Source organism: Spermophilus citellus (assembly GCF_964194105.1).
Source record: "Spermophilus citellus genome assembly, chromosome: 16".
In the NCBI taxonomy this organism is placed as follows: domain Eukaryota; kingdom Metazoa; phylum Chordata; class Mammalia; order Rodentia; family Sciuridae; genus Spermophilus; species Spermophilus citellus.
In genome coordinates, this window is record NC_138196.1 from 50,506,746 (window position 1) to 50,519,411 (window position 12,666).

Consider the following 12,666-nt stretch of genomic DNA (forward strand, 5'->3'; position numbering starts at 1 on the left):
TTTTTAGCGTTCAATTAATTGTATGAACTAAATGTAAAAAATATTTATCACCTTTCTCTTTAACAATTGCTTATGTTTACTTTAAATATTTTAAATATAAAATTTAATTGTTACGGTTGTCAGACTTCAGTGTTTATTATGGTTTATCAAATATGAAAAATAGGATTTTGAGTCATAAAAAGATTGTTATCAAACAGTAATTCTATACTTATTTAAAAGAATATTGATACCCACTGAAAAACAGGAAAATAATATCCCAGTCCATTGCGTTTATCCATATTTCAAATAGATGAAAGATACTTTAATATAAGGTTTAAAGCAATTTACATTGTTTTTCTGCTTGTTTTATTTCTTAAAGTGATAATTCTTATTTTTTTTTCTTCTATTTTAGGTTCCTGAGAGTTAAACAATGGGGAGACATTTGGCCTTGCTTCTGCTTCTCCTTCTCCTTCTCCAACATTTTGGAGACAGTGATGGAAGCCAAAGACTTGAACACCCTCCTCCTCTACAGTTCACACATTTCCAGTACAATGTCACTGTGCATGAGAATTCTGCAGCTAAAACCTATGTTGGGCATCCTGTGAAGATGGGTATTTACATTACAAATCCACTGTGGGAATTAAGGTACAAAATTGTCTCAGGAGACAACGAAAACCTGTTCAAAGCTGAGGAGTACATTCTTGGAGATTTTTGCTTTCTAAGAATAAGGACCAAAGGAGGAAACACAGCTATTCTTAACAGAGAAGTGAAAGACCATTACACATTGATAGTCAAAGCAGTTGAAAAAAATACTAATGTTGAAGCACGAACAAAGGTCAGGGTTCAAGTGCTGGATACAAATGACTTGAGACCATTGTTCTCACCCACCTCATACAGTGTTTCCCTACCTGAAAATACAGCTATAAGGACCAGTATTGCACGAGTCAGTGCCACAGATGCAGACATAGGAACCAATGGAGAATTTTATTACAGTTTTAAAGACCGAACTGACATGTTTGCTATTCACCCCACCAGTGGCACCGTAGTTTTAACTGGTAGACTTGATTACGTAGAGACTCAGCTCTATGAGCTGGAGATCCTTGCTGTGGACCGTGGAATGAAGTTGTATGGTAGCAGTGGTATCAGCAGCATGGCCAAGCTAACAGTTTATGTGGAACAGGCCAACGAATGTGCTCCCGTGATAACAGCGGTGACATTGTCACCATCAGAACTGGACAAGGACCCGACATATGCAATTGTAACTGTGGATGACTGCGATCAGGGTGCCAATGGGGAAATTGCTTCTTTAAGCATTGTGGCAGGTGACTTCCTTCAACAGTTTAGAACAGTGAGATCCTCTCCAGGAAGTAAAGAGTATAAAATCAAAGCTGTTAATGGCATTGATTGGGACAGTCATCCTTCTGGCTACAATCTGACTCTACAGGCTAAAGATAAGGGAACTCCTCCCCAGTTCTCTTCAGTAAAAGTAATTCATGTGACTTCTCCACACTTTAAAGCTGGGCCAGTCAGGTTCGAAAAGGATATTTACAGAGCAGAAATAAGTGAATTTGCTCCTCCCAATACACCTGTGGTCATGGTAAAAGCCGTTCCTAGTTATACCCATTTGAGGTATGTTTTTAAAAGTACACCTGGAAAAGCTAAATTCAGTTTAAATCACAACACTGGTCTCATTTCCATTTTGGAACCAATTAAAAGACAGCAGACATCCCATTTTGAACTTGAAGTAACAACAAGTGACCGAAAAGCCTCCGCAAAAGTCTTGGTTAAAGTCTTAGGTACAAACAGCAATCCCCCTGAATTTACCCAGACAGCGTACAAAGCATCCTTTGATGAGAACGCACCCATTGGTACTACTGTCATGAGAGTGAGCGCCAGAGACCCTGATGATGGTGAGAATGGATACGTGACTTACAGTGTTGCAAATCTGAATCATGTGCCATTTGTGATTGATCATTTCACTGGTGCCGTGAGTACTTCAGAAAACCTGGACTACGAACTGATGCCTCGGGTTTATACCTTAAGAATTCGCGCATCAGACTGGGGCTTGCCATACCGTCGGGAAGTTGAAGTCCTTGCCACGATGACTCTCAACAACTTGAATGACAACACACCTTTGTTTGAGAAAATAAATTGTGAAGGAACAATTCCCAGAGATCTAGGTGTGGGGGAGCAAATAACTACCGTGTCTGCTATCGATGCTGATGAACTTCAGTTGGTACGGTATCAGATTGAAGCTGGGAATGAACTAGATTTGTTTGGCTTAAACCCCAACTCTGGGGTATTGTCATTAAAGCAGTCACTCATGGATGGTTTAGGTGCAAAGGTATCTTTTCACAGTTTGAGAATTACGGCTACAGATGGAGAAAATTTTGCCACCCCATTATATATCAACATAACTGTGGCTGCCAGTCGCAAGCCAGTAAACTTGCAGTGTGAAGAGACTGGTGTTGCCAAAATGCTGGCAGAGAAACTCCTGCAGGCAAATAAGTTGCACGGTCAGGGGGAGGTCGAGGATATTTTCTTTGATTCTCACTCCGTCAATGCTCATGTCCCACAGTTTAGGAGTACTCTTCCGGCTGGTATTGAGGTAAAGGAAAACCATCCTGTGGGTTCCAGCATAATTTTCATGAATGCTACTGACCTTGACTTTGGCTTCAATGGAAAATTGGTATATGCTATTTCTGGAGGAAATGAGGATAGTTGCTTCATCATTGACATGGAAACAGGAATGCTGAAAATCTTATCTCCACTTGATCGTGAAACAACAGACAGATACACATTGAATATTACTGTTTTTGACCTTGGTATACCACAGAAGGCAGCTTGGCGTCTTCTGGATATCATTGTTCTGGATGCCAATGATAATCCACCTGAATTTTTACAGGAGAGCTATTTTGTTGAAGTGAGTGAAGACAAAGAGATAAATAGTGAAATCATCCAGGTTGAAGCTACTGATAAAGATCTAGGCCCCAATGGACATGTGACGTATTCTATTCTTACAGATACTGATAAGTTTTCAATTGACAGCACAACTGGTGTGGTTAAAATTATGCACCCTTTGGATCGTGAACTACAGCATGTGCATTACTTAAAGATTGAAGCCAGGGATCAAGCCAAAGAAGAGCCCCAGTTATTTTCCACTGTGCTTTTGAAAGTCTCACTAGAAGATGTTAATGACAACCCACCTAAGTTCATTCCACCTAATTACCGTGTGAAAGTTCGAGAGGATCTGCCAGAAGGAACGATAATCATGTGGTTAGAAGCCTACGATCCTGACTTAGGTCAATCTAGTCAAGTGAGATACAGTCTTATGGACCATGGAGAAGGGCACTTTGATGTGGATAAACTCAGTGGAGCAGTTAGAATTGTGCAACAGTTGGACTTTGAGAAGAAGCAAGTGTACAATCTCACGGTGAGGGCCAAAGACAAAGGAAAGCCAGTTTCTCTGTCTTCCACTTGCTATGTGGAAATTGAGGTAATTGATGTGAATGAGAACTTACATCCTCCAGTGTTTTCCAGCTTTGTGGAAAAGGGTGCAGTGAAAGAAGATGTCCCTATTGGTTCATCAGTAATGACAGTGTCAGCTCATGATGAGGACACAGGAAGAGATGGGGAGATCCGATATTCCATTAGAGATGGTTCTGGTGTTGGTGTTTTCAAGATAGATGAAGAAACAGGTACATACGTTTTTATTACTCTTGTTTCTCATCCCTCCTATTTTTTTCACAGATGTCTTTCGATAGATCCTTCACAATTCCCAGTTGATCTCTCTTAGGGCCCACTATAGAAGTGCTTCTGAATGGTGTTGATCTGTTGTATGTAGATATGTAAGTCATGAAGATGGAACAAAGGAGCCCAGATGATTAAATGGGCATTAAGTGATTGAGAAAAAATTTAAAACTGTTCCTACTGATGCTCATCTCTAAGTTTGTACCCTCTGTTATCAAAAATATCACTTTGGTTTTATTGTAACTTTGAGAAGCCCTTTGGAGGTTTTTCACACTCAGGTGTTCGAAGGCCCTTATTTACAGCAACCACTAGCACCATCTGGCATGCCATCCAGAGGTGATTGCACAACCTCCAACATTATGCAGTGCACATAGATTATGGGTTAGAACGTCTATAATATGATCTGGTTTACTTAGTACCTCCCCCAGGTTTTGTCTGAGAGGCAGATGTAGGGTAATGGAATGTTGAAAAGACCTGTCTTGTAAGCCTGGCTCTTTCAGTTGTTTGTAACATATGATCTTGAATGAGAGAAATACTGCTTTAAACTTAACTTTTCATCTGTAAGATGAAGACACTCAAAATTACTACAAGATTTATGTGATGATACAGCAACATAACATGGGAAAGGTCTTAGTGTGTTAGGTTTATTAATTTTTTTTTGAAATGGTAGCAATGTCTTTTTATGATACCATTTCACTTAGAATAGGGTTCTAAAACTAGGACCCCCAAGATGACCAGTTCATGTGAGTATATACTGTTTTGCATTATGTGCATACTTTCCTCTAGCTGCAAAGATATTGTAGTTACAAGTCAATCTCCTTGATAGAGTGTGAGCCTTAATAAACTCATATGTTTCTATCTTCAACACTTAGCAAAAAGTGGCTGGCACATAGAAGCTGTTCAATCAATGTCGAAAGAATAAATGAGTAAATTAATATTTTGGCTTTGAATGGCCTACCCTCTGAGCATGGTCATAGAAATAGAAGGAAACTGGGTAACTGTAGCACAAAATAGTGATAGGTGAGTTTTTTTTACTCTCTTTCATTTTTCCTTTATAAATCTGTCCATTCTAAAAGAGAATTTGATGGTTACATTAAATCTTTATATGTGTTCAGTAATACCATAAAAAAATAACAAAAGTATTTAGTTAGCACTTACCCAGTGTCCATATGAGCATCTAAAGGTACAAAGCACATGAAAATTTTAACTTCTCTTAGAAATATTTTTGAGGTTATAGTTTTTTTTATTATACTTTTATTAATTCAAGGGATTCTTTCGCTGATTGTATACCACTAGCATGTGTTAGATATATAGTAGATCTACAGATTATGTTCCTCATCTAAAAGTTTCACAGTTAATACAAGAGAAAGTAAGTATAAGCAGTAGTGTTTGGTAGTTATTTATCTGAAGAGTAGAATGCCTATTTTTTTTTTTTTTTTTAGTCATTGTTGTGTTGTTATTACTGTCCAATATAAATTAGAATTTTTAGGTACATTGTCAACATAGAGAAATATCCAAAGTTAATAATTGAAGTTGAAACTATGACATGTTCTTTTTAATTTCTAAGAACACATATTCCTACTTTTTTTCCTTCTCAAAGTAGATTTCAAAAAACCTATAAAGAACTCTTACAAATTAAAGTTGAATCAGAAAATAGAACCTGAATCTTAATTTACATCCTATTCGTGACTTAAATTATATGATCGCTGCCTTTTGGGGTTTTCTTTCAAATGAAAAGTATATTTTTATTGTTGCTTTTTAAGGAATCATTTCAAAAGTAGAATTTTTTTTTTTAACCTATAAATTAAGGAGTTGGGTTATTTTTACTACCATGGATTGAGGGGGGAGGAGCCAACCAAACAAGGCAGTGTCCTGAAATAGATCTGTGGTAGTTTTCAGAGCTGAAAGGCAGTGCCAGATTCTTCCACTGGTAATTTAGTGGGAAGGAGGAGGAGGTGTTAGGATTATGGGCCCTGTGGTTGGTAAAGGAATGAAAGACCGTTAGGCATTTATATAATGATATTTAAAGGTGAGAGAAGCTGGAAACTTCTAGGTCATTCTGTGATCCTAGTTTTACAGAGGAAAACACTCATGTGTATGGTAGATTTATTTATATATGCTTTTTGAAATTGAATAAGTGATAAAATAATATTTATATATTGGACTGGTATGCATTACAAGATTTTTTTTTTCTCTGACAGTAGAATTATCAGCCCAAGTTATTTTAGAGAATATATTCAAAAACTATTTTTAAGATCTTTCTTCTTCTATTTAAATCTGCTTAAATTTTGAAACATCACCTGAAAAGTAGTTTTTTAAAAAATGAAACTTCTGTGGATTAACTCTGAATTTTTTACATATTTTGCTAATTGGCTTTATAGGGAGGTAACATGTAATCTCAGTGTGGGGGTAACAGTCATTTGCTCATCTGATAATCTCTTACTGTGTCATATGCTTTTTCTGGAGAGGCCTCTGGGGATTATTAGTGAACTGTTCTGACAAATCTGTGCCCATGTGATTGCCCTTCCATTTGAGGTTTGGAAGGATAGAGCATTACATGAAAAATTATTTGGAAAGTCAGTTTTTGTTGCAGAGCCAATCTCTACAGCTCTGATTAAGATTCTTTAAATTTCTCTGCTTAAAATCTACGGTTAGAATTCTAAAGTAGATTTGACAAAAATACTTAGTGGAGTAGTTTTCTTGGAAGCATGTGTAATTTCACATTTGGGTTTTGGTTTGCCTAACTTAATAGTTCTCAGTATAATGATAATTCTTCACCTCATTTTTACTTCACATGGTTTCCAAGTCAAGCAGAATAGAATCTTGAGCATCTCTCATAGATTTGTGAAATAAATCCTGTTTATTCATTTTAACTGATGGGTATCCATCAAGTTAATTATTACTTGAGGACCAAGAAGAAGTTGCATCTTTTTGTTCATTTGTAAAACTAAGATAGTATATAGAAAAATGCTTATCCAGAAGTTTTTTAAATTGTTAATGGAAAGTTGTGTTGCAGCAGTGTTTAGGTGAGTCTGTTACCCTGATGTGTGTATGATAATGGGCTGCTCACAGGTATGTTTTGCCTTCAGTCACAAGTAGGATGGTTCTGTGTTTGGATGGTGGTATAATGCAATCCAGGAACAGTATTTTCTCCTTTGACTCTACTTATTTGGGGAGACCATGTTTTTCATTAAGATAAGAGCAGATATTTAAGCGTATTAACACTGGGTTACTCTTTAGGATTCTGATCATGGTTTCAGTATTGAAATTTACATATGTTTCTATGGAAAGACTTGGAATGAGTTAATATGGAAGTATAGCTGTTGTGACAAGATAAATCACCATTCATGAAATATGGGAGGGCATATGAGGATTACATTTTTCTAAAGAGAAAATTGCTGTGTTCTCATTATGGGGGAAGTTTTAGTTTGTCATTCCTGTATCACCGAAGATTGTCTTCTGGCCTTTCTTACAGTGGCCAAGGCATGAATGCAGTTGTATAGTGGAAACGGGGGAATTTCATTTCAGGCTTACCTGATGGCTAACCTCATTGAGAGGGAAAATGTTCTTGGAACCTCTGTCTTGTTTGGCAGATGCCTGAATATTTTTTGTTGTTTGGTTTTGAAAAATGTGTTTCCTAAAATAAAGTAGGATATTCTGCATACATCCTAGGACATATATTTTCCCTGCAGCCTGTTCTCTCATGACAGGAAATGGAATGTAGCAGATACTAATGGGCCATGGATCATGACTGAAAACTCTGTGAGAATGGCTAAGAGCTGGGTGGCTGTTGGAAGTGTGGCTGGTGGCGGTGTGAGCATGTCTCTCCATTGAGTCTAGAATTCCTAGCGGTATGAACTTAAATAGATACTGGTGGGAGGCCCAGTTAGGGAGTTAAGAAATTTGCTGGTGAAAGGGCTTTTGTATTGCTGTGTCCTCCCTTAAGTGGCAGCAGCTGCTGTCCTCTTTTTGTTGTTCTCCTAGGAAAGTTTAAAGAGAAAAGAAACTTATTTCCCAGCCACAGTGAGATTGAAAAGTCAGGCTTTGCAGAAATTTTCTGATAGTATGCTCTTGCCATGTTCAGGAGTAAAAATCTGCTCTCGTGTGTGTGTGTGTGTGTGTGTGTGTGTGTGTGTGTGTGTGTTTTGAGGCAGAGCATAGTAATAATCTCTGCTGGGGAATCCTCCTCTGAAGCAGGAGGATTGTTAAGGTGAAAGAAGAATCTAATTTGAAATCCGAAAGAAATTCTGTTTTATTTTAAAAGAAAACAAGATCAGCTTTTCTTTGGTTGTTTATAAGATGTTTAAAAAGTTGTTGCTTGGAGTACTGAGGGGCTAAATCTAGTTGGAAGGGAAGTTGGGATATAAACTGAACCGTGACTTAAGGTTGTATTATTGTGAAGCAGAAGATGGTGACGCTGTACAGTAGCTTTATATAATTCCAAAAGATTGTAGGAGCCAGGACCTGGAGGGTATGGGATAGAAACAACTTCTTAAAACGTGGTCTTTGGCCCTTGCTTTCAGTAGTAATCATAAGGGTGTTAAGTGTCAGTATAATAATAAACTACAGTCAGTTAACTGGCTCTTATATCCAGGTACTGTTCTAAGCACTCTATATGCATTAATTTATTTCTCACAACTACTAGATAGATACTGGATACTGCTATTCTTGTGTTTCAGTTAAGGAAACATTTGTACAGAGGTTGAATAACTTGCCCATGACCACTTGGATACTAAGCAGCAGAACTACATTTTATTGTCACTCATTCTTTTAAGAATGATTTAGAGAGCTATAAAGAAGCCCATTTGAAAACTTCTAATTGAATGGGACTCTGGGCTAAGCTGAGCAGGCTGGGTAGGAGACTTGAATTCTGTATTTAGGACTTGGTTTTGAAAGTATCTTGAAGAATCTTCTTACATGTTTTCCCCTTAGAACAACATTTTGCTATTTAGTTTATTTAATAATAATAGGAATTTAGAGCTCACAGAGGTGACTTTAACAATTCAAGATCATTTCATCTAAATGATTAGTAGTCAGTGAATAGTAGTGTAGGGAGTGAACTTCCCTGTCTAGTGAGTATAGAGATGAACAAAGTGCCTTACCTGTGACACTTTCATCAATGAAAAGGCTTCCTGTGAGATGGATAGGATGTTAATTGTTTGGAGTTTTTTTCTTGTGGAAATGATGTTTTAGGTGGTTGTTAGAGTCCCAGCTAATCTTCACACCAGTTTAATCCCCAGGGAAGCTGAAGCTAGCCTAATTTATACTTCCCCTTTGAATTGAGTTCCTTGTAGTCTTTGTTCTCTTGCTTTGTCCTTCTGATGCCTTGACTTCTGCAGCTGTTCCCACCAGTCATCTGGTACATGGTAAGACCGCCAGAGTGAATGTCAGTTCTCCCCATCCCTCTTGGTAGGAAACCCTTTTATGTTCTAAGAAAGTTTAAGAATTATATGTTCATAATTTGATGAGTAGCCTGTGTTGGTAGAGATTTAGTATTAAAGTCATACCTGATTTGTTTTTTCATTTGCCCATCTTACACAACTAAAAAAGTTGAATGGATTTTAAAACTTAGGTGTTTGTCCATGTCACACATTTTTCTTAACCATTTAGTTCCTATTGTTTTGACTACGGATTATTTTAGTTCATAAGGTTGAAATTGTTAAGCTTATATTATTTATTAATTGGTATTTTGCGTGTTAATAATGTTACTTTGTAGCTATCTTTATGCCATTTTTTTAAAAACCATGTTGGTTATAAATATTGCATGCTTGCCAGACAAGACACAGCACCCCAAAACACCTTTCATGTCTCTGTTACTAGATGTAAATGGTCTTGGAAAGATTGCTTATTCAAGGACACATGCCTCTACTTGTTGAACTGGCAGTTGTCCAGTTTAACAGCAGTGTTGGAAAGTCTAGGAAACTGTTCACATGTATACTGGACAGACCAGTCTTATCAACTAGCTTACTTTGCCAGTTAAAGTGTACCTTATCTCCTCAGGTTATCTGATACTGTTCTGAACCTGTTTTATTTCTCTGAGTGGCTGAGTGAACTAACCTGTTGAATGAGATTCCTTAGAATTGTCTTTTTTATGGTTGGGAGGGAGTCTACTATGGATAGACTTTAAACTTTAGATGCATTGATTTTTTTAAAAAAACAGAAGTTACCCAGCTGTTTCAGTCAGTAATTTCTTAAGACTTCTATTTAGTTTGTGATAATTTTAACCAAATATATATATGTGTATATATATATATATGTAAAATATACATATTTTTTTAACCACTGGTGGTAAAGCCTTTTTCCCCCTGTAATCATTGATTTATAATTATATTGAATTTTTACTGAGTACTTACTGTATACTACTCTTACGATAAGCCTTTTACATTGACTGAATCCATGGATCATCAAGGCAATTCTTGAGTAAAATTAGATCTCCTATACTTTGTCCATGTAGTTCAGGCCTATATTATAAAATACGACACGTAGTGGGCATTAGGGAGTGCACTGATTTGTGCCATTGAATTCTGAAATACTGCTTTTCTTTTTTAAATTAAGTAGTGGAAGTAGAAATCGTTGTGGTTTCAAGTGTGATGCATTTGAGAGTATTCTGGTCCGAGATGATTCTTGAGTAAAGGTGTCCTACCTTTTGTGGATTTCTTCCTTCAGACTTTTCCGTTTCCCACTGAATGACCTGGTTCAGTGGTGGAGCCTGCAGGGCCCCAGTCAACTTGCCTGCTTCTTCCCGTTTAGTGAGTGTGTGCTGCCCTCCTCCGCTCCCTTTCTGCCCTTTGCTTTAGCTGTAAGTCAGTTCCTGCTTTGTCCATCCTTCAGTCTCCGTGAGCCTCATTGTTTCCTGATTTCCCTGCTTTCAGTACTGTTGACCACATGATCAGCTCTTGTTATCACTTAAAATTCTGCTAAATAAAGCCATCTTTTTTTTTTAACAGTACTGGGGATTGAACCCAGGGGCACACTAAGCTATATCCCCAACTCTTTTTTATTTTATTTTTTTTTCAAATTTTGAGACAGGGTCTCCCTAAGTTGCTTAGGGCCTTGCTAAGTTTCTGAGGCTGGTCTCAAACTTGTGATCCTCCAGCCTTAGCCTCCCACATAGGTGGGATTATAGGTGTATGCCACCATGCCAGCTAAATAAAGCTTTCTTGACAAATGTTTTTCTTTACATGGAACTATTTATGTCATCTTTTTACACTTTTTTTTTTTTTGGACGGGTCTTTTTCCTGTAGATTTGTCAATTCATTGTGGGTAGATTTTAAATCTTTTACTACTGACTTCATATAATAGGCATGCAGTAGATTTTCTGATAGGTGGCGTACTAAGCCATTGCTGTCTTTCTTGAGAAGGCTTTTCTTAAAAGTGAGGAGTCTTTGCTTCACTTTGTTCTAGGAAATGGTATGTGGACCAAAGTACTGTTGTTATCTATCTCTTTCATGTCTGTCTCCCTGACCTCAAGGACAGTCTAGCCTTAATCATCTCCCTGTACTTTTCTAAGCAGAGTGGCTGACATAGCAGTACAAAGTCATTTGTTCAACAAGCAAACCAAGTGTAACACATAATAATTGTAGTTGTAAAGATCAAGCAAAATTTCTCTACCAGTGCCATCCTGATACCACCTGTTTCTAGACCTCTAAAACAGTAGTTCTTCCATTTTTTTTTTTTTTTTTTTTCCTCCTGGTACTGAGGATTAAATCCAGGGCTGCTTTACCATTGAGGTACATCCCCAATCCTCCCAGTCCTTTTTGTTTTTATTTTAAGACACGGGCTAAGTTGCTAAGACTAGCCTTGAACATGAGATCCTCCTGTCTCAACCTTCGAGTCTCTGGGATTACAGGTGTGTGCCACCATGCTTGGGTAAAACAGTAGTTTTAAATGTTTTTAGCATCACAGAAACTTTTTAGAGAATCCATTGGAATTATAGGTTTTTTCTTCAGAGGTTGAGTTGGTTGTAATACCAGGGTATTCACAAAGTGTTGAACTTATATCAGTGTCCTTGGATCCCTGGCTTTAAGTCCCTTTGTTCTAGAGGTTCCCAGGGTTGCCTTCCCTCTTATACAGGGGACCAGTGGGTTAGGATAATGGTTAGAATGGTGATGACAGCAGAGATAACGAGAAGCATTAGTACAATGCTCTATATCGCCGCTGAACATTTTTGTGCACATTATATGGCACTTAATCTAATATTATGCTTTTAATGCAGTAGTTTTTAATTTGTTTTATAAATGAGCTAGATAAAACTTTACAATGGAAAAAATTATTTTTCTGTGTATTTGTACACTATTGAAGAGAAATTGTCTCAGGTGAGTTTTAGGTAAAGTAGTCTGCAGTTTTTTACATACCTGCTTTATAGAGGGCTCTGTCCCTCCGTTGAGGTATACAAGATACACAATTAGTATGGCTAAGTAATATGACAAATAATGTGTTTTTGTCATTTATTTTTTTAAGTGAAGCTACTCTCTGGGCCAGGATTCGATCTTTAGTTTTGCCAACTTACTGCGGAAACTCTGTTGCTTATACCAGAATTCCCTTCTTTATTAGAGTAAATAACCTGTCAGAAAACGAAGACTTCTAATAGTAAAGTTAACTTTTTTTATGGATTAAAGTTTTAGTTAAATGGACTTTAAGTCAATATGTTTAAACCATGTTAGGTTTGTAGATAGCCCCCATTTTTGGTACTAACGAAACATTTAAATAAGTAATGCTTATTTTGAAAGGTTAGTTCATTATTGGAGGAGCACTGAACAACCTTACAAGAAAGTCAAATTCAAATGTATGTGTGGCAGAAATGTTCTCACCTGTGGTTAACAGACATTAACATCCATCACTTTCAGGTAATGTTTTTTGACCTGAAAAAACACTCCCCACAAATTCTTAGAAGGTTTTCCACAATTTGTTCGTAAGTATAGGTTTGCTTTTGGCTAT

The 12,666-nt window shown here is 37.1% G+C and overlaps 1 protein-coding gene across 6 annotated transcripts in view; it reads left to right on the plus strand.

Moving 5' to 3' along the window:
- Positions 1-12,666, plus strand: part of FAT1 (FAT atypical cadherin 1) — a 125,846-nt gene that overhangs the window by 15,912 nt on the left and 97,268 nt on the right. For all 6 annotated transcript variants that reach the window (XM_081269388.1, XM_081269387.1, XM_081269392.1 and 3 more), the window contains exon 2: positions 392-3,677. In XM_081269388.1, coding sequence (XP_081125514.1) covers positions 410-3,677 — 3,268 coding nt within the window. In that variant the 5' untranslated portion in view covers positions 392-409. The remainder of the gene's footprint in view (positions 1-391; positions 3,678-12,666) is intronic.